General features: G+C 36.9%; 1 protein-coding gene across 5 annotated transcripts in view; it reads right to left on the bottom strand.

The window, feature by feature from the left end:
• NFKB1 (nuclear factor kappa B subunit 1) overlaps positions 1 to 21,570 on the bottom strand; it is a 166,094-nt gene that overhangs the window by 14,984 nt on the left and 129,540 nt on the right. For all 5 annotated transcript variants that reach the window (XM_077142675.1, XM_077142673.1, XM_077142674.1 and 2 more), the window contains 7 exons: positions 17,758 to 17,849; positions 16,149 to 16,287; positions 7,965 to 8,108; positions 6,492 to 6,581; positions 5,184 to 5,369; positions 3,833 to 3,974; positions 437 to 551 (listed from right to left, as the gene is read on the bottom strand). In XM_077142675.1, coding sequence (XP_076998790.1) covers positions 437 to 551; positions 3,833 to 3,974; positions 5,184 to 5,369; positions 6,492 to 6,581; positions 7,965 to 8,108; positions 16,149 to 16,287; positions 17,758 to 17,849 — 908 coding nt within the window. The remainder of the gene's footprint in view (positions 1 to 436; positions 552 to 3,832; positions 3,975 to 5,183; positions 5,370 to 6,491; positions 6,582 to 7,964; positions 8,109 to 16,148; positions 16,288 to 17,757; positions 17,850 to 21,570) is intronic.

Genomic DNA, 21,570 nt, shown 5'->3' on the forward strand with positions numbered 1-21,570 from the left:
CCCTTTATTTGATAAACATTTAATTTGGATGTTGTCAAACTGTTTTTCAGTAGTCTTCAAAATTCTTGAAAATTATTGCCTTTCAAACTTAATTTTTCCAATTTTATTTTTCTTGGCTGATATGCCATTTTACTCTAGTTTCTGGCTCTAACGTGGATCAACTGGTTGCATAATTTCAAAAGTTTGCCTTCCCCCAGCAGGATACTATTAAATAACTATTGTGGAGTGATTGCTATTAAATTATTTGCCACACACAAAAAGTTCCCAATCCACAAAATAACAATCCCAACCAATGGGTTTTTAGGGTATTACTTACAAAGATGTTTACAGTGTTGTTGTATTTTTGCTATGGCTAATATTTGTTATTAAAAATACACAAAGAAACAACCAAAACTACGGACTTTCTTTCCGTTTCCTCCTTGAGATTTCTACTCACCTGGTAGAGGTCATTTCTCATGTCGATGATGTCATCAGAAATCAAACCACACGTGACTTCCAGCAGATCCCGCACAAGCTGAGCGTGAAGATGGATGACTGCTAAGTGTAAGACACTGGAATGAAAACACGGAAGCTGGTCAACTAAAGTACTAAAAGAAATGATTCCCAAGATATGGTTGGACTTGCAGTCTGACACTCACCAGCATTCTTAGTTTTATTTGGCATTAAAATGTTTTGAATCTGAGGTGGGTCATGGTCTCTTCACAGGCTCATCCCTCCCTACTGCTTACCCAAGCTTCCTACACTCTGCAGAGAGTCTCCCCGGCTCTGGGGGCCTCTGGTTTTGACCATTTGAGGTGAAAAGGCACCCAGGCTTCAACACCAGAGAGGCCTAAGTTCAAATACCAGCTCTGCCTTCATGCATTGGTTTCAGGGAATTTTCTTTTCTTCCTCATCCCTTGCTTTCCCTGACATACAGATAACATCCAGAACAATTGTCATGTCGCCAAGCCCTGCCACTGTGTTTCCAAAATACAGTGTGGAGGCTTTGTAAACCTCTTCTCAGATCCTAAAAGTGGAGAATGAAATCAGGCTTTTATCCATTAGGAGAAAACTCTTGAAACAAACTTCTGAAGAAACACATGATTATATTTCTCCTCCACCTGGGGGAGATTATATTCCCTCCCCTGGAATAGTTTTGCTTCTCTACTCTGCCTGGGCATTGCCACGTCCTCTGTCACAGTCCAGTGTAAACATTAGATTCTCAGAGAAGACTATCCTGACTTCCTGAGCGGCGTGAGTCGCCCTTCTCATGGCTCCTGGGCACTCTGCTCGCTGCTGGGTTATGAAGCTGTGGTTGGCTAAATGCCTTTCCCCTCTCTGGCCTGTGCTTTTCTTCAGGGCAGGTTCTATGTCTGAGTCGGCCTGTGGTACTAACACACAGTTTAATCACTAAAATAAGAAAGATTGGATGAACCTAGTGGGCTTATACTAATGAGGAGAGATACATATATATACGTCAAGCGTTACTTCCAGGATCATAACTTTTCAACTACTAACAAAAATCTAAATTAATTTGAAACAACTCAACAAGAACAACAATAATAAACGTGGCTATTATTTGTTGAGTGATTCTAATTACCAGGTATCATGCTAAAGCACTTAACATATATTATCTTATTTATTCTAACTCTAATCCTATGAAGTAGATAATAGTAACAGACTTACAGGTAGAATAGATGTCAACTAGGCACAGAGCTAGTAAGTGGTAAAGCTGGGATTCAAGCCCAGGTCAATCTTGCTCCAAAGTCATCTCTTAATCCTTTAAGCTCTCCTGCTTAGAATATAGTTGTAGGCGAACATCTAAGAGGGCGACTACTCCAAAACATATACAAATTGAGATGCTGAGCACACTGAAAGTATCACACAGTGGCAGTACATCTGGGATTTGAGGCGCGAGCTACAATTTCTCTAACAAAGCTATTTAGGTGCTACTTTAGTCACATCTCCTAGCAACAGCTAGTATATCTGATTTGAGATTAACATTGTCACAAGAGGGCCTAAAAAAACTAAATCATGAATTTGTTACTTGAGAGCTATTTTTAAATGAATGATTTCAGGATTTCACTAACGTCTCTTAAAATGTGATGCTGGAAGAAGACTTTTGAAAAGTGTCGAATGTCTGACGCAGACATGATGCACACATACCAAGAAAAAGGTCATATTTCAAAAGCTGCTAAAAATCTCCATGTGCATCTCAGCATTTCATAGCAGAAGTATTCTCCCTCCCCCACAAGTCCTCACACCCTCATGGGAATTTCCCCAATAACAGAAGTTTTAATTTTTGTTCTTTATTGTATTTTCTGTGATGACTAATGGCCACAGGATTCAGATAATTAGCTGAATATGAAAAGCTTAATGAAAACAAGAGGCCTAAGTGGCAATGGCCAAAAATTGCCCCTTGTTTATACTCTTATAAGACTCCTCTTTGGTCTCCCCAAATCCCAAATTTGGGGTGTCTATCTTAGGCAAGCTGTCAGAACCTGCTTGTGTGTGTGCCTGAGGTCCCAACAAAGGGGCTTTAAATTTTCAACCCCTACTCATGCAGGGATGGCCATACCCCGAGCCTCTCCACATATGTACGGAGCCCTTATACATGTCTGTGCTGTCCTCTCAGTGCACTCACGTGAAGGCACACAGCTTGTTTCCCTGCCCACAATCCTTCCTGCAAATACGAGCAGCCACTTTCTAAGTTGTATGTGTTCATTTTCCTTAGACTCATCAATTAAGAACGTCCCTAAAAATGTCACTTGAAACACTGCTGTGCTGTCTTGATTAACTGCTTTGTCTTATGGTTAGATGCCACTGAATGCTAATTAGATTATCTAACCTTGGCGAAACCATTCTGCTTGATGCATTACAATGCATTACAGAAAGATTGCATTTGTTCCTCTCATATTAGAACAAGGCTAGTGGTTATACCACATCCTTGGTTATACTACAAGGAATGAGAACCAAAGTCTCTGTTTGAAACCCTGAGGTCGGCACTTTCCTAAAGCATTTGTTTCAGTTTTTAAACTCATGTTTAAAAAACAGCGTTCAAGTGTTCTTCCACAGAAAAGGATTTCTCAGTGCTGACACTATTTTAGGAAGGTTTTAGATAAGACAGTTGATTTATATCTGAAAGCTGCTGCCTCTTGTTATTTTTATAGGCTTTTGAGATTATTTTAGAAGTCACAATGAGAGGATTAAAAGGGCCATTTTAGAAAGAAGCCAGGTGGCTTTGCAAATTTAATCTCAGTAATAGCAGGAATGGAAGGCATGGTGTTTGGAATTTGAGACTGCCACACCACATGGGCTGCAGCAGTCATCAGAGTCTGATTCAGTCAGTCATAGACTGGTGACCATTGACAGAAGCAACAGAAGAGGAACCAGTACAGGAAACAATAACAATGACATCTTGGTCATTTTTGTTGTGGCTGCTTTTAGTGGGCTCTTTTTGAGTACCCTATCATTACAAATATGATTTTGGCATAACGGTGCTTCTGGGATTTGACTAGGTCTCTTAACAATTCCCCAAATGCTATTCCAATAAATAAAGTGAGATTTTTCCAAAAGTAGCATTCCCTACATATTTTCTAATTTTCTCACCCAGAGAGGTAGACTCTTAGATGAGTACTCTCAGCTTTTCCAGATTTTAACAGGTGATAGAGATGATACAGGAAAAACAAATTATGCTATTCAAACTTATTGACACATTATTTTCCTTGAGGGTGTTCCAGTTACATGACCCAGTAAGTGAACACTTCTTTTTATCTCTAGCTAGCATACATGCAATTCTTTTCTCTCTTCCTTACCCCAAAATAACCCTTGTCATGCAAGAATCCTGACTTACCTGTCCCCATTTTCATCCTGCACTGCAGTAAGATGGCGCTGGACAGCCAGCAGCATCTTCACGTCTCCTGTTACTGCATAGTCGAAGAGGGCATTGGCATGCCGCTTTGCAAGCTGCATAGCCTTCTCTAGAAAGAGATTATCTGCAAGGCAATGACTATAGATGAGTTTCATATACTTATTCTAAATCACAGTTGTCTTTATTATACTTGCTCTAAATATATGAGATGCCCAAGACCCAAACTATCAGCATCAGTGTTCTGACACCTTGGCACACATCATTATAGTGGAAAATGTTCTTTCAGAGTTTTCAGCTTACTAGAAAAAGTACAATAGGACACTGACTCACTCACAAATTTACTTACTGATCAGAAAAGTCTGTATACAGCTTGTTGGGGGCAGAAGGAATTTCAGAAGTGTCTATCATTTATAAGGACACACAAGCACTCTCCAAACAATGATGATGGATTTTGCCTTAATTCTAAATAATCAATCACTTGATGAAATAAACTTTCACTGGAGTCTTTAGCAACTATCTCATTAGGCAAAGTGTTAAAGAACAGAAGCTCGGCCACAAACAGTCATCAGATTTTCCATGAGCCACTGGTGTTTTCGTAAAGTTTGCTTCCTCAAGATCAGGTGTTAGCAAATTATGGTGCAAGGATCAAACCCTGTGCGTGGGCTGCTTTTACATGGCCCCACAGCTAAGCATCATTTGAACATTTTAAAAGAAGTATTTAAAATAATTAAGAATGTGCAAAGGAGACTGTATGTGGCTGCCAAGTCTAATTGCATACCATCTTTTCCTTTATACGACTTCTGAGCATGATCTAAGATGACATAGAATTATGACATATATTCTAATGGGTACTGGCTCAAAATACACTAATCCCTCCAAATCCTAAACTTTCAAAGATTACGACAGAATAAAAAGAAAAGTTGCTATTTTCAGGCAAAGTTCCACTTTAATAGGACCATCAAGTTAGACTCTACATAGGGGTGACTCTTAAGGTTATGGAAACTGTTTGCTGTGGTACAAATGAAGCAGATTATCTCTCATGATATCCTGCAACTGCGTGATTATGCTTGGAGAAGTACACATAAACTTCTGTACTTTATGTTCAAAGATAACAATGGGAAATGGAAATCCCAGTGTGACTAAAATGACCTGACACACACTCTTCAAAAAATGTACAAAGAATATTAGGATTTTAAAGGGCACTTGGTATTGATATATCATCTTGAGATTAACAGAAAGTAAACATGTTTTCTGGAAATAGTTTTCTACACACAAAACTGAGTTCCCTTTTACTCCCAACCAACAGAGTGTAATCATTCAGGTGATAACTTACCCTGAAACCTACAATTCTCTTCCTTTCCTCCCACTGTGTAGGTCTGAGTAACCTCATCATCCCCATTGCTGGATGCCTTATCTTGCTCTGTAGTTTCAGTTACTTTCCCAGAAAGAGTTACAGCATCTCTGTCACCACTCTCGTCATAACTCTCATGGCCTTTTTTAGACGGGATGTCTATAGTTCCTAGGATAAATGCAAAAACATCAACTTTTCTTAGTAGAATATTTTAATTAGGTTATAATTCACAATTTCGATGAAAGGCAGATGAAGGTAAGAGGCAAGTTTACTGCAAAGGGAAAGAAAACCAAATGATTTTAAATTCTTTTTAAAATGGCCAAATTGTAAATAACATGTTCTGGGGCTTTTATAAACTTTCACTTCTAAAATTTTATATCTCATTGTAAAGGAGAAAAATGAAAATAAGCCTTGGCTGTGAATTGCAGGAAAATGGACTTTTTAAGGTTCTTGAAAGCAGAGCAATTTTTTTTTTCTAATGCTAATTAACAAAGCAAGTTGAAAGAAGTGGCCTCAATTCACATTCCTCAGTGTATGGGGTATCCAGAGCATCATTTCTGAGTATGCTCTTTGGGGTCTTACCATGTAATCTGATAGGCATTAGGAGAACACGTGGTTACGAAGCAGGCTTGGTTCAAAAACTGATTCTGCCACTTACAGCTAGATGCCTTCAGAAGTGAGTTCACATTTCTGGACCTTTGTGTCCTCCATCCATAAAATGGAGATGCTAATATTTAACTCACAGAGCACTCATGGTGATTACAATTAAATCACGTAAAAGCATCTGACCTAAAACAGGTATCCAATAAAGGGGAGGACTTCATTGTAATATTTCTTTAATAGGTTCATTAGAATGAGATGTAATATAAACTATGAACACATAGTGTAACAACTGCTACTCTGGGGATGCATTTGATGGGAAAAGACCAACCCTGTAAAATACAAAATGATTTCAAAAGAATAGTATTTGAGAAAGAAGAGAGAGAATGGTAGGTTTGGTGGTTTTTTTCTATGCTTGAATAGTTCAGTTTCTATATGTCCCTTACTGATGCTCATGTCCTCCCCAGTTCATTCTACTTACAAAGTAAATATCTAAATAAACAAAGCATCAGGAAAAGAGTTTATGCCATCCACAGGTAATAATACTTTTTGGAAAAATATCTTCTTAGTACACCTGCGTCCTTCAACTGTTTCAGGATGATAAAAACGTTATGACAAGTAATGATTAAAACAGTTTTTGGCATTAATTAAATCTTGCTCCTTCCTCAATATTAAAAAATCATTAATTACCGTGTTTCATCCCAGGGCTGGATTTAGTGGTCCCAGGATGGAAGGTGATTCCACCGTATGTAGGAAATCCATAGGGGGGAAAGCCATACCCTGAAATGGCAAAAAAAAAAGAAAAAAGAAAAAAGGAATATGACATCCTGATGATTTTTTACCCTGAAATGGCTATATATATATATATATATATATATATATATATATTTATGGCATATATATATATATATATATGAATGAGACGTCCTAATGATTTTATATGAAGATACAGTGGAGCTTACTGTCTTTATCTCATGTGTGCATAGGCTTTGTTGTGGGAGAATCTGTGCAAACAGTGCTTCTGTTAAGTTATGGGATCATGGGGCGACCAGAATTCCACTTTGGCAAAATTTATGTTTAGGTAACTCTGGCAGGGACCAGGCTTGGGGTAGCAGAAGGAGTTCATGTCAGAGAAAATTTCCTCCTCCGGTGCTAAGGGGAGAGACTGAGAGTGAATGGTCTCCACCTAAACTCAGAATTGCCTACACAGAAGACATTGTAATAACCTCTGGCAGGAAAGACCAAACCAAACCAAACATAGAGCATAAACTGATTCCTAAATGAGAAAACGACCACAACTGCTCATTCTCATGCATTTCTGGTGGAAGCACAAACAGGTGAAACTATTTTGGTGAAACAGCTGGCAATAGAAGGCACATCTTTTGACACTGTAATTTTACTTCAAATAATCTAATTTACAAAAATACTGTGGAATAAAGGAAAAGCTATATGGATCAGGTAGTTCAGTACAATATTTTACACTGAAAACAGGAAACAACATTCAGGTAAATTATATGAAGGTTGTTCACTTAATGAAATATTATGAATGATTTAAAATGATGCTTATGTAAAGTTTACATGCCATGGGGAAATGCTTATGTTAGTTAACACATTAGGTAAAAGCAGCATATACAACTCCCTCTATACAATCATGGTGCAATGACAATAGCTGATATAAATAAATGAATTGAAATACTATGCACAATATGATCACAGCTGGGAAAATGCATAAATATGTATCATAATTTATGTACAAAGAATTAGAAGTGGTTAACCCTGGACAGCAGGATTTTCTGTGTTTTCAACTTTTTTATACCGTAGTATATAAACAGATCTTTTCAATGTTGCCAACTATGCAAAAAAAAAAAAAAAAAAAGGAAAGGGGAAATATATCAAAATGTCAAAAGTATTCTTTGGATAACTGGACTTGAATTACTTTTTTTTTTCTTCTTACAATTTTTGGTATTATCAACATATTTCAACAATTTCTTTGAAAATAAAAAAATACTTTTGCATTTGTTGGGAAATGTTTATTAATTTAATATATCATACTCAATAATGCCACAGCCACTTAACCCACAAAAACGTTCGTAAATCTAGGAGAAGAAAATCCTCGCCTCTTAGAAATGAAAAAGCTTTAGAAAAAGTAGATGATATTCTTACCTGGGCCCGTACTTCCAGTACCCCCTCCTCCACCGCCACTACCAAACATGCCTCCGCCTCCAGCTCCAGCACCACTCCCACCGCCAAAACTATCTGAAAAATTGGGCATGAGCTTCTGCCTTTTCCTCTGCACTTCCTCTTTATCTGTATTAAGGAGAGATAGGTCAAAAGGAAGAGAAACCAGAAGAGACAAGACGCATTTGGTTATACTACTAGCCACAGAAAGAATATTGATTCTGACATATTTTTAAATATCTTAAAGGGAAATAGAAAGCACCTGAGGAGGAAGAGATGCCAAATTTCAAGAAGCATTATATTTATTCCAGGGAGTAACTATACCCAGAATGAGCCTTAGAGAGACCACAGAACAGTTCACACCCAAACGTTCTCTGCAACAGTTTCTCAAGTCCCTAGTGTTAAAATTAGTGGAAGACAATCGCATATCATACAGTAAGATACTGAAGATAATGAATTAAAAAATGCAATTGGGGATTTTTACTTGTTCACACAAATCAACTGTTACTAATTAGCTAACCCTCATCATGCATCTACCATGAGCTAGGTGCTGGGGATAAAGTGAAACACAACATCGTGTCTTGCTTTCAAGGACTCTCCAATATATATTTGATAAGATTTAAGTGTTTTTTTTTTAATACATGGGCAGGCACCGGGAATCGAACCGGGGTCCTCTGGCATGACAGGCAGGCGTTCTTGCCTGCTGAGCCACCGTGGCCCACCCTACAGAGATAGCGTTATGAGGCTATATATGTTAAATTTATGGTGCCAGTCAGTGCTTTAGTGGTAAGGTGAGGGCTTCTAGGAGCTCTCTGTGGTTGGGAAATTCAAGAAAGGCTTCCCAGAGGAGGATTCCCAGAATCAACTTTAAATAAAGAGTGGAAAGAGGGAAGATGTTTTGGGAAGGTGATACAGAAGGGACACAGTAATGAAGGGAAGGATGTGCACAGGGTGCTTTAAGGAACAGCGGGGTGGATCAGCTGAAGTGAAAGACCAGTATAAGGAATTTTTGAGAAATGGTGCCAATCGGCATCACATTGTGAAGTGCCTGGAATAAGAACCTAAGGGATTTAACCAACAGGCAGGAGAGACCCTGAATGTTTCTGAATGGGGGTATGATGTATATCACATGCATTTTCAGGGAGATTAGTCTGTCATTGTTGCCTAAGACAGATGGAGGAAGAGTCAGAGTGAGAGGCAGACAGAGCATGGAATGAGGCGACGGTGCCCATTTCTTATGGTCACCATGATAATAAGAATGGAGTGGGTCCCAGAGACAATGAAAAAGGGATCTGTAGCCTGTGGTGATGATGAGCAATAGGAGGTTGTAAGTCCCCAGCTACAATTTGACTAAAACACAGTGATGACCTCAGAGACTTTTGACTGTCTAGGTCAACACACTATTTTATTTTCTTCTGTTATTCTCATGTCGTTGTTCTGTTTTCTTTCACTGTCATTTCTTTCCACTTTTCAGGCTATCTGTGCTTTCCATCAACCCCACTGCCCTTTCCGAGTTCTGTCTAACTCACTGCTTCTGTGGTTTATTACTGCAGTCTTGTTTCTTCTTTCTTTTCTTCCTTTTTTCTCATTGTGGTTTTCCTACCAGGCTTCTACTTTTTCTCTTTTGGGCATGGTGAAGGGGGTGTTTTGTTTTTTTAATTAAATAAATAGTCAATGTGGTTGTTTTTTTTTTCTTTAGTCAGCAGCTCAATATTTAACAACAGTCCTGCTGCTGATTCTTCAATGTCAGTTTTGCCATGGGTTATGTTCAGAAAGATTTCCACTTATTTCTAATTCCACCATTGTTCCATTGACCTCAGGGCCAGAGTGAGGACTGTTACCTGATTGTTTACTAATTATCTCAGGATCATCTAGCTGCAGCTGAAAGATGAATCAGGGAAAGTAGGGCAACAAAGTACACTTAAAAAATAATCTCATAAATACCAATCGTGTCCAGGCATATTAGCAAGGAAAAAGCCAACTGGGTCAACTTTGAGAAAAATGTGCTTTCATTAGAAACACATAATAAGGAAACAATTTCCTTATTAAAGATTTTTTAACAGATCTATAAAATTTCCTTATTATTTGTACCATAAATAATTAATAACCATACTCATTACTCATAGACTCATAGATCAGAACTACTGATGTCACATGGACAAGTCATTGTAGAAATCTGAAACATAAGAGAAAGCAGACAGCATATTCCTCTTCAGAAATAAATGTTGCCTACTGATATGGTCTCTAGCAAAGAGACCATTTAGTTTTTTCTATGTACTCCTTTCACCTGGTAAAGCAGAGGTATGGAGAGCTGTAAATGGGAATTTTCAACACCCAATTTTCAAAATATTAACTATTCTACAGTCATTAAGATTTATTTTGTTTTTAAGTGTGGAAAGGATTTAGTTTGAGAGAGATACAGGTTCATAAAAATATAGAGACAAATTAAAGGAAAACAGTTAAGAGTGAACAAAACTCTTATTACCCTGCATTTGCTAAGCTGAAACTTGAAACGACATAGTATTTGTTGGGGTTTCTCTTACCTCACAGGGTAGTCTTCTGATTTTTTTTTTTTTTTTGAGGGCATAGATGTGTAGATTCTATAGCAGTTAAGAATGTAGGTTTGAAGTCCCGGCTCCTAGGCCCTAATCCTGGTCATCAGTACTTATTATTAGTATGTCTGACCTTGGGCAAGTCAGTAAAACCTCCAAGTCCCCAGATTAATCAAAACTTCCTCATTGGGTTTTTTTCTTTTTTCTCTTAAATATTTTTTATTGACATCTTTACACACATACATTCCATACATGGTGTACAATCTCAGTGGCTCGCATCATCTCATAGTTGTGTATTCATCACCATGATCACTTTTTCGAACATTAGCATCATTTCAGAAAAAGAAATAAAAAGAAAACAGAAAAAAAATCATATATCCCATACTCCTCATCCCTTCCTCCCATTAAGCACTAGTATTTCCATCTACCCAATTTATTTTACCCCTTATCTCCCCTATTATTTATTTTTACCATATTATTTTACTCATCTGTCCATACCCTGGATAAAAGGAGCATCAGACACAAGGTCTTCACAATCACACAGTCACACTGTAAAAGCTATGTCATTATATAATCATCTACTTTGTTGTCTGATGCTCATTTTATCTAGTATATGGACAGATAAATATAAAATATCGATAAAAATAAACAAATAATAGGGGGACAAAGGTTAAAATAAGTTAAGTAGATTGAAATACTAGGGGTCATGTGAAGGCAAGGTAAGGGGTATGGTATGTACGAGTTTTTTTTTCTGGAATGATGCAAATGTTCAAAAAACTGATCATGTGATGAATACACAACTATGTGATACTGTAAGCCACAGATTGTGCACCATGTATGGAATGTTTGTATGTTAAGTTTTTACAATAAAAATATTTTAAAAAACCAAAACGAATCAAGGCTACTGGAACACAGCTCAACAGTTTCAGATACTTCCCTCCAGCCACCTCAACACATCATAAACTAAAAAGTCACATCTATATAATGCATAGGAATAAACTCCAGGATAATCTCTTGACTATGAAATCTCAGCCACTGAACTTTATTTTGTCTCATTTCTCTCTTCCCTCTTTTGGTCAAGAAGGCTCTCTCAATCCCAAGATGCTGGGTCCCAGTGAATTCCTGGAGTTCTGTTTCACGTTGCCAGGGAGATTTACACCCCTGGGAGTCAAGTCCCACGTAGGTAGTGGGGAGGGCCGTGAATTCACCTGCTGAGTTGGCTAAGAGAGGGAGGCCACATCTGAGCAACAAAAGAGGTTCTCTGGGGATAATTGTTAGGCATAATTTTAAGTAGGCTTAGCCTGTCCTTTGCAGGAATAAGTTTCATAGGGGCGAACCCCAAAAATGAAGGTTTGGCCTATTGATTAGGTTGTCCCCTCAGTAAGATTTCATTGGAAAGAAATTGAAACAGAAAATTTGAGGGCAAACTTTATAAAATGAAGAACCCACAATCTGAATCTCCATGCAACTGGGTTCATTTATTCACATGCTTTACCTCTGATTTTGACGGTGTGGAATGTACCATGCAACATCAACCTAATCTAGAAGGGACCCAAGTGGCATTCAGTATACGCTCTCTTTTTACAGAAAAGGAAACTGAAGCCAGAATGGTTAAGTAATTTGTCTGAGATCCAGAGAAGTTCAGATCCAAACTCTAGTGAATTTTCCATTATATTAAGCTGACATTCTTTGAGAAACACTTTGAAATATCCTTGTTTATTTATCATAATCTATTATTTTAGAGAATAGTTTAATCCATGACTTTGGGTAAACTTTTTTTTCCTCTATCACTCTTTGCTGTGCATGAGCCTTAAATGACTTCATTCTCACTTTTTGGGTTCTAGTTCACCAGTATAGATGCTGGGCTATCTTTCATACTGGTTCTTCCTAATATCCATCTTTTCAGATGAAAAAGTTAGGTCTTTCTCTGCCTTTTTACAGTAGGTTCTCACCTATCTTCTTCCCTTGCCAATTATCTTCGTGTTAACACTATATTAATTGTGTTCTCCTAGACCAACCATTACCATGAAGTTTTCATTAGGTGCAATGCCAATGACCATGGAGTATGCAGGGTGCAGAGAAGAATGATTATGTATGATAGGAGAATGTTTTATTTCTGCATCTAATGTCCTACTTGAAGGCATGCAACCATCCAGTTATATTACTAACTAGCCTGTTGGATGATGATGACAATTGATTTGTCGATTAATAAGTCAGCTCACAGATATTTCACAAGCATTTGCCATGTGCCATATGCTGTTCTAGATGCTGGAGACCTAGCAGCGAACAAGTAGGACCAAGGTTGTACCTCAGAGATTATTTCTATTGGAGATCAAAAGAGACAGACAGGAGAAACATAAATAGATAAGACAATTTTACATATCAATACAAGTAATGAAGATAATAAAATCAAGCAATGAAAAAACAGAGTGAGGCAGGGTGTGGGAGGTAGTGGACGATGTGTCCAAAGACTTCTGAGAGATGTATTCATTGATTTCCCAGTTTGTACAGTTTGGATTAATTTCCTTACACTTGCTTTTATGTTAACCAGCCTGCTTCTTTTCCGACCAGCCACAGAGCTGGTGTGATGTTTTTCCTTGGGTCTACCATCCTGTGATTTTATAAACCAGAAGGTCTTAAAGAATAAGATAATTTGTTATCAATAAAATGTTCTAATCTCACACTGCCTCAAACACAGTACACACACATATTGGCCTTTTGTTCTTGTGAAGCTCAATGGCTAACCTTGCTGTTCTTACAGACAGTTCTTCTTACACTGTTTGTATTATACAATCAACATTCTTGAAAGTAGGTACCTTAAGCCTAAGGGTGGAATTTAGAGCTTTCAAGAGACCCCTTTCATTATTCCTAGCAGAAGATGGCTCATAGTATGACTGGGTAGCAATGAAAGTAACGATATGGCATGTTGTATCATATTTTTTTCATGCACAGATACCACCAGGAAAGGGATGTAGGCAGCCTGGAAAACAAGCTCAGCTTTGAATGATTTTAGGTTCATACACACTTAGGTTACCTGGGTTTTCATATATATATATATATATGAAATTTCTTATATATATATATATATATATATATGTTATATATAAACATATATATGTTACATATAGATAGATAAGTTATATATATATATATTCTTGGAGCTGGCAAAAATTGATGTTATTTTGAGGCTATATTTCAGAGCAAGAAATCTATTTGGTTTTTTCCCACAGAAAAATCAAGCAAATTTGCCATATTTCTTTTTTGTATTACTTTTAAAGAAAGCTGTTTAAACCAAAGCAGTGATTTTCAAATTGTTTCATGTGAAGCTGAAGCAATCAGAAGACCTCACCCTGCCCCTGGCTGAGGAAGTGAAGAGAGGTGAGCGAGGGTCTGGGGAAGGCCAAGGGGCAAGGCCAAGGGGCATGGAGGGCCCTCCATGTGGATTCAAACCAGAGCCTGTTTTCTATGTTGGGATTTTCATGAGATTTCATGTGCAGGAAAAAACGATCTTCTGTAATAAAATGTTTTAAAACCTCAGGTATACGGAGTGTACCACAAGTTTGACCATTGGTGGAGAGGTCACAACTTCATAAAAGAAAAAGGAACTCACAAAATCATTTTCTAAGTGCTCCTGCTGCAACATGAGTTCTAGGAAAAGAGGGCCCTCTTCAAAGATTATCCATCACATGATCCAATGTGCGTGAAGAAGGTCACTGCTGCACCTTTGTGGTTTCCAACCTCAGCCAAGTCTGGGTGCCCCATGACAGTCACTTTACTGACCTCCTTCTCCAGTCTCACTTCCCTCTAACCCTTTCTAACGCTGTTTGTGCTGTGGCCCCTTTTACAGACTGTGAACTCTATGGATCACCTTCTCAGAATACTGGTTTTAAATACATAAAATACAAAATAGGATTACAAAGGGTGCTAATTATATTGAAGTACATTTTTATTCATGGACCCCTAGGGGAATCAATGGACTCCAGGTTAAGATAAAACTTGATTTATCAGGATGACATCAGCCTTTGAAGTTACCCAGTTTGGGTGACACCTTTTTCTGAGGTGACTTTCAATGTCGAATTTTCCATCCTGCCCTCTCTCAAGTTCTTGACTTGTCTTTTGAGTGGCCTCCTAGGAGTTCTCTTGAATTTCCCACAGGTACTTAAAATTCCATGTGTTTTAAATCAAGCTGGCTTTTTTCCCACCCAAACTTTTTTATTAGAGAAGTTGTAGTTTTACATAAAAACTATGCAGAAAGCACAGACTTTCCATATATCTCTCCTAGTAATAATACCTTGCATTAGTGTGGTACTTTTGTTACAATGGATGAAGTAATGTTATAATTATACTACTAACTGTAGTGCATTGCTTACATTAGGAGTCACTGTTTATGTTGTACAGTTCTACGCTTTTTTAAAAAATTTAATTTGGGTAACATACATACAACCTAAATTTTCCCATTTTAACCACTTCCAAATGCACGATTTAGTGGTCCAAAGGCACTTTTGTTCCCGTTACTCTCATCAGTCAACCATCAGAAGCTTCCTAGTGCAGGAATCCTAGAACCATCTATGGCTCTTGAATCTTTACTTCACCTCTTATCTCAACCTCATCCAAGTCCTCTGATGCCATCACCCTCCCATCTCTTTTACTCACCCTGTCCTTTCATTCCTAGCACCCATACTTTTACTAGCCTCACCATTTCTCACTTGGATTCCTGCAGTACTCATCTAAATCACTGTCTGTCTCCCAGGTATCCCCTTCAGTGTCTATCTATAGACGTCAGAGGCATCTTTCTAAACTTAGACAGGTCTGGCCCTTCTCTACTCCAGAACTAACGGGAATTCTTTAACTGGCCACTGCCTGGCCCTCGCTGACCTTACTTGCCTCAGCCTTCACTTGCTCATCTTGGAGCTCCCAACGCTCACTTTTCCCTGAATAAACACTAGTTATTCTTACCTCTTGCCTGTAGCTCCCAGAGTTTCCTAAGCCTAGAAAACCCCTGCCATCTCTGTTTAACACCCAGCTGCTGGAAAAGTTACAAATGATAATTTCTCTAAGAACCCTTCTTAGAGGCTTCTACAGAATTAATGGCTCCCCCTTAGCATTTCCATATGGGTTTGTAGATACTTCACTTTTGACCCTTTCTATCAAAATCATAATTTGCATTATATCTGTTTTAAGAGACTACTATCTCTCTCTACTTCTAAGATGTGTCTTTTGTGAAGGAGAGTGGTGCCTCATTCACTTTTAGAGCCCTATGTTGCACAGTGGTTGAATCTCCCTTTCAACTGCGGAGGCTGTTTGACTGGCCTGATTTTTGAAAACCACCAAGTCTTATCTTTTGATCTCGACTGCCTGATTCCTGAGTTATTCATCAAATGTTAAATTCTCAAATGAAATTCTCTAAAATTCATGGTGTAAATAACATTATTTTAAAAGGCTGGATTTTATTCAATGAGCCTCAGATATTATATTAGGTGTCTCTTCTTTGAAAATAAGTACCATGGATCCAGGGACCAGTTGCTAGAGGCTGTTTATAAGAGGCAATTAACTGGTCTTTTCTAAGCAGCCTGTTTTCTTATTGGAACAAACACAGGAGCCTAAACAATCGAGTTACCTTTGATTTCAGGGTAGTATAGAAAAGGTTTTGGTTCACTGGTTTCCAGATCAGACTTCCTCCTCAATTGGACAAACACAGAGGCTGGTTTTGTAATGTTGACGTCCTTATACTTTGGAGTTTTGAAGACGATGGCAAACTGCAAGATACAAAGACCAAAGGTTGGTGTAGGACTATATGTATACAGTTTGCAGCAATGCTATTCATAAAACACTTTCTGTATGCTTTTCTTTATGTCCAGAGTTTAGACAGAGTATGAAAAACACAGTACTCTAGAGAAAGTTCTTTGAAAATTGCTGCTGTGAAATTGAAATACAAGACTATGCTATTTTATTGCATGTCTTTATTATTTCAGTTGTCTAATATTTCAAATGCATTCCAGTAGTAAATAGCATATAGATAAGATGCATTCCATACACTTCTTTCTTCCCTTCCAAATCAGCTTTAAAAGCCTCCAGGATTCTTGATAGTGGCACCAGAAAACTGGTTATAGAAAGAGAGAGAGAGAGAGAGGAGGGATGCAGCATCATTACTATGCTTATTACACCAGCCAATAAGGACAGCAAATTAAGCCCTCCTTAGGGAGGTGACAACACAGGATCAGGTGTTTTCTGAGGGGAGGATGGCATATACAAAGGGTTCTGAAACACATCTCTAAGACAGTAAGTAGCCTCCTCATTAATTTCTTCATGGTGCTAGAATAGCTAGAATGATTTGTACTGAAAGTTTGATTTACCACATATGTAATATATTCATAAGTACTGAGGCTTTGTAAAATATGAAAAGGTATAAAATGGTATACATCGGAAATTCTCCTTGCCACCCCTCTTCTACAAGCTCAGTTGTCACTAGCTGCCTGCCCCTCAAACATAAACATTATTTGTTTCTTATATATCCTTCCAGAGTTTCTTCATGTATATTCAAATAGAGACATAGAATTTTTAAATATACACAAGGCTTTTAACATTGTGTCTTTCTTTGAAGTCTTTTCATTAGTTCAGAAATACTCATTCTTTTAAAAAACTGCATGATATACCATTACACAGACACATCATAATTTATTTAATTGGTCATTTATTGTCAGAAATTTGTACTGTTTCTATTTTTTTCTGACAATATTATTTTTCAACCATCAACGAAAAGGTGCAGAATAATCATTAAAGTGGGAGGTTCAACAGTTTCCTCTTTCAGTCATATACTCTGTTATAACTGGCATAAGTCTTGATTTATCACGATGATATCAGCCTCAAGCAATTCCTTTTCTTAACCCTCTCCATTAAATACCCTTTAAACAGATTTCACCATAATTATCCTGGCAGAATAACTGCAACATTTTCACGTGAGGACCTGAGGGCCACTGCCTTTCGGATCAAATGGTCAGAAATCCTAATGAAATTATTGCTAAGGTCTCAGAGTCAATGGTCTAAAAGAGCCTTACTCATACTTCTATGGTAGATAACTTTCTTGGAAGACCAAATAATTTCAAAAAGTACTTTTTAATGGAAATTAGGTATTTATGATTTTTCCTATTTCATATATGGAAACTACTGAATTTAAACTAGGAAGAAAATGTAATATATCACCATCTTCATCATCATCATGCACTTACCTGTCTATGAACATCTGTGGGGGAAAAATCTCCAAATCCTTCCCAGACTCCACCATTTTCCTCCTCTTCATAAAATCGAATCTGAATGTCATCTGCAAACACATTCAGGGGTGTAAATTTCCTTAGTGTAATAATATCTGTGCTGAAAATAAAGCTGGTTCAAGGGTCTACTTATTATTTACTTAAACTTTTTAAAAATAATAAATACGAAATATTTCATATCTTTGAAAAGGTTCAAAAATCTCTGAATTTTTGTTTAATTAGCTACCAAATTTACGGGTTTCAAGTTTCATTTACAAGGGCAGAATACTAGATTTACCTATTCAATCTGGGTTTTCTCTTACTCAGTTTTTAAATGACATTTATGTATTTTTAATTTTTTTTAAATTAGAGAAGTTGTAGGTTTACAGAAAAATCATGTAAAAAATACAATGTTCCAAAATCTCCCCTTATTATAAGTTATTATAATTAATAAAGTTAATATTATAATTAATTATTTTTATTAACACTTTGCATTAGTGTAGTGCCTGTTACAACTGATGAAAGAATATTATAATTGTACCATTAACTATAGTGCATAGTTTACATTGGGTTGTATTTTTTACCCCTATACCACCCTATTATTAACACTTTGCATTAGTGTAGTACATTTGTTCTCATTCATGAAAGAATATTTTTATCATTGTACTACTAACTGTACAGTCCATAGTTTACAATAAGGCTCACTGTGTTGTGCAGCCCTATGCTTTATCTTTTAATTTTTATTCTAGTAACATTTACACGACTTAAAATTTTCCCTTTAAGCCACATTTACATATATAATTCAGCACTCTTAATTGTACTCAAAGTGTTGTGCTACCATCACCACCACCCATTTCCAAAACTTTACAATCAACCCAAATAGAAATTCTGCACAAATTAAGCATTAACTCCTCATTCCCTACCCTCAACCCTACCCCTCATAACCTATATTCTAGATTCTAACCCCATGAGAGTTTGTTTATTCTAATTGTTTCATATGAGATTATACAATATTTGTCCTTTTGCATCTGGCTTATTTCACTCAACATAATCTCTTCAAACTTCATCCATGTTGTTGCATGAACCAGAACTTCATTTCTTTTTGATATTAAATAATATTCCATTGTACATATATACATTTTGTTTATTCATTGGTTGATGGACACTTGAATAAATTCCATATTTTGATAATTGTGAATAATGCCACATTGGTGTGCAAATATCTATTCAAATCCCTGCTTCCAATTCTTCTGGGTATATAATAGGAAAGGATTTGCAGGTTATGTGGTAATTCTATACTTAGCTTTCTGAGGAATCACCAAACTGTCTACCACAGCAGCTACACCATTTTACATTCCCACCAGCAATAAATGAGTGTTCCTATTCCTCCACATCCTCTCCAACACTTGTAATTTTCTGTTTTTTAAAAAATAGTAGCGGGGGTACGAGGGTAAATTGGTGATAAAATTCCTACCTGTCATGCAGGAGACCAAGATTTGATTCCAGGCCCATGCACTTCCCAAAAACAAACAAGGAAACAAACAAACAAAAAATGAAACAAAAGCAAAAAATTCAACAAATGGTGCTGCAATAAGGGGGTACACACAGGGAAAAGAATAAAAAGTGACCCACGCCATACAGCATACAAAGAAAAACAAAATAGCCATTTCAGTGGGTGTGAAATGGTATCTCATTGGGTTTCGATTTGCATTTCCCTAGCAGCTAATGATGTTGAGCATAATTTCATCTTCTTTTTAGCCATTTATATATACTCTTTGGAGAAATGTCTACCCAAGTCTTTTGCCCATTTTAAAAATTGTCTTTTTAAAGTTTGTAGTTTAATTTGTAGAATTTCTTTATATATCCTGGATATTAAATCTTTATCAGACATGTGGTTTCCAAATATTTTCTCCCATTGAGTAGGTTTTCTTTTCACTTTTGTGACAAAGTCCTTTTATGAACAAAAGTTTTACGTTTTGATGAGGTTCCATTTACTTATTTCTATTTTTGTTGCTTGTACTTCCAGTGTAAAGTCTAAGAAACTATTGCCTAACCCAAGATCCTGAAAATGCTTCTCTACATTTTTCTTCCAAGAATTTTATAGTCATGGTTATTACATTTAGGCCTTTGATCCACTGAGTTTTTTTGTGTTTGGTGTGAGATAGGGGTCTTCATTCTTTTTACATGGGCAGGCACTGGAATCCAACCTGGGTCTCTGGCATGGCAGACGAGAATTCTGCCACTGAACCACTGTTGCACTGCCCTTCCTTCATTCTTTTGCCAATGGATATTCAGTTTTCCCAGCACCATTTGTTAAACAGATTATTCTTTCCCAACTGAGTGGACTTGGCGGTGTTGTTGAAATCATTGGCTTTGTGTCAGTACTATGCTTTTGTGACCACGGTAGCTTTGTAATGAGCCTTAAAGTCATGAAGTGTGAGTTTTTAAATTTCCCACTTCTCCATCCCTAGACCAATTCACTCCTGAGAAACATGGGGGATGGTGGGGAATATCAGAATCCCAAAAGGTAGTTCAACTCAACATAAATTTTCATATTGAGTTAACATATATAATTTTATACTATATGGAAGGCACCACTTTCATGACTTTTTTGTGTACATTAACTAAATTTAATCCTCACAAAAACCCTCTGAGGTAGGTGGACTATGAGTATCATCATTTTACTAAAGGGGAAACTTTGTCCAGAGATGTTAAGATTTGTCCAAGGTTGAACAGCTACTAAGTGGAGGAGACAGGAACTGAACCCAGACAGTACAGTTCCAGGGTCCAAGCTCTTAAACACTGCATTATATGGCTTCCCTATGATATGTTGTTAGTTCATGTTGAGTAATCATACAAAAGATTATGGTGGTCAGATTCCTTCAAATTAAATTGGAGGGCTGAAATTTCATTCTTTAGTTACAGACTCTACTTCTACAGAAATAGGATAATAAAATCAGGTGGGCATCTTCCTGGATTTGCTTCCCGTTTCATAGACAGCACCACACTATTGACGTTGGAAAACTAAGTTTCTATTTAAACAGAGTTTTAGAAATATTGCAGTTGGATAAAATATCCAATTATATCTTGGCCTATTCTTTTGCCTTCTCATAGGATTTCTCTGGACTTAAGTTATTCAGGATTCTTTAAGCCAACTAGAAGACTTCTCTTACTAAGACATTCGAATGTAATGATAATGATGAAAGATTACCTTTACAAATAAGATTCTCAGACTGTGTTCACTAATAGTATGCATACCAGCCATTCTGAAAGTAAGTATCACTTGTACAGACTGGTTTAAAAGAACGGTGATACTAGGGTACGCACAAAGAGTGTAAATATTTTTAGATAAAGAATATATACCTTTACTTTAAAATCTGATCTTATTTTTTCTGATGCATTTAGGGTCATATGAGAATATATATTTTTAAAGCCACAGGCCTTTTACTTAGGTACTATATTTTCAATTACGTCTCTGCTTACTTTGAAAATGCTCACTTTGTAGTACATAGAATCTTTATTAAACGACACTTTCCTTCTATGATTTTATTTTTAAAATGAGTGAAGGTTGAGAAAATAATATATAATCTCCTTCTGCTTTTTCTAATTTGTTCAACTTGTAGTATATCTAATTTATATAATTATATAAATATAATTTAATGCCAAGCACCATTTCTCAAAGTGAAAACTGACAGAAATTTGCTCTGGGAATTTCCTCACGTTCCTAATTCTCTTTCCTTTTCTTAGTTGACAGTACAGTGTTATACGGACATGTTTGGAGAAGCTCTCTCA

Source organism: Tamandua tetradactyla, chromosome 24 (assembly GCF_023851605.1).
Source record: "Tamandua tetradactyla isolate mTamTet1 chromosome 24, mTamTet1.pri, whole genome shotgun sequence".
Classification (NCBI taxonomy): domain Eukaryota; kingdom Metazoa; phylum Chordata; class Mammalia; order Pilosa; family Myrmecophagidae; genus Tamandua; species Tamandua tetradactyla.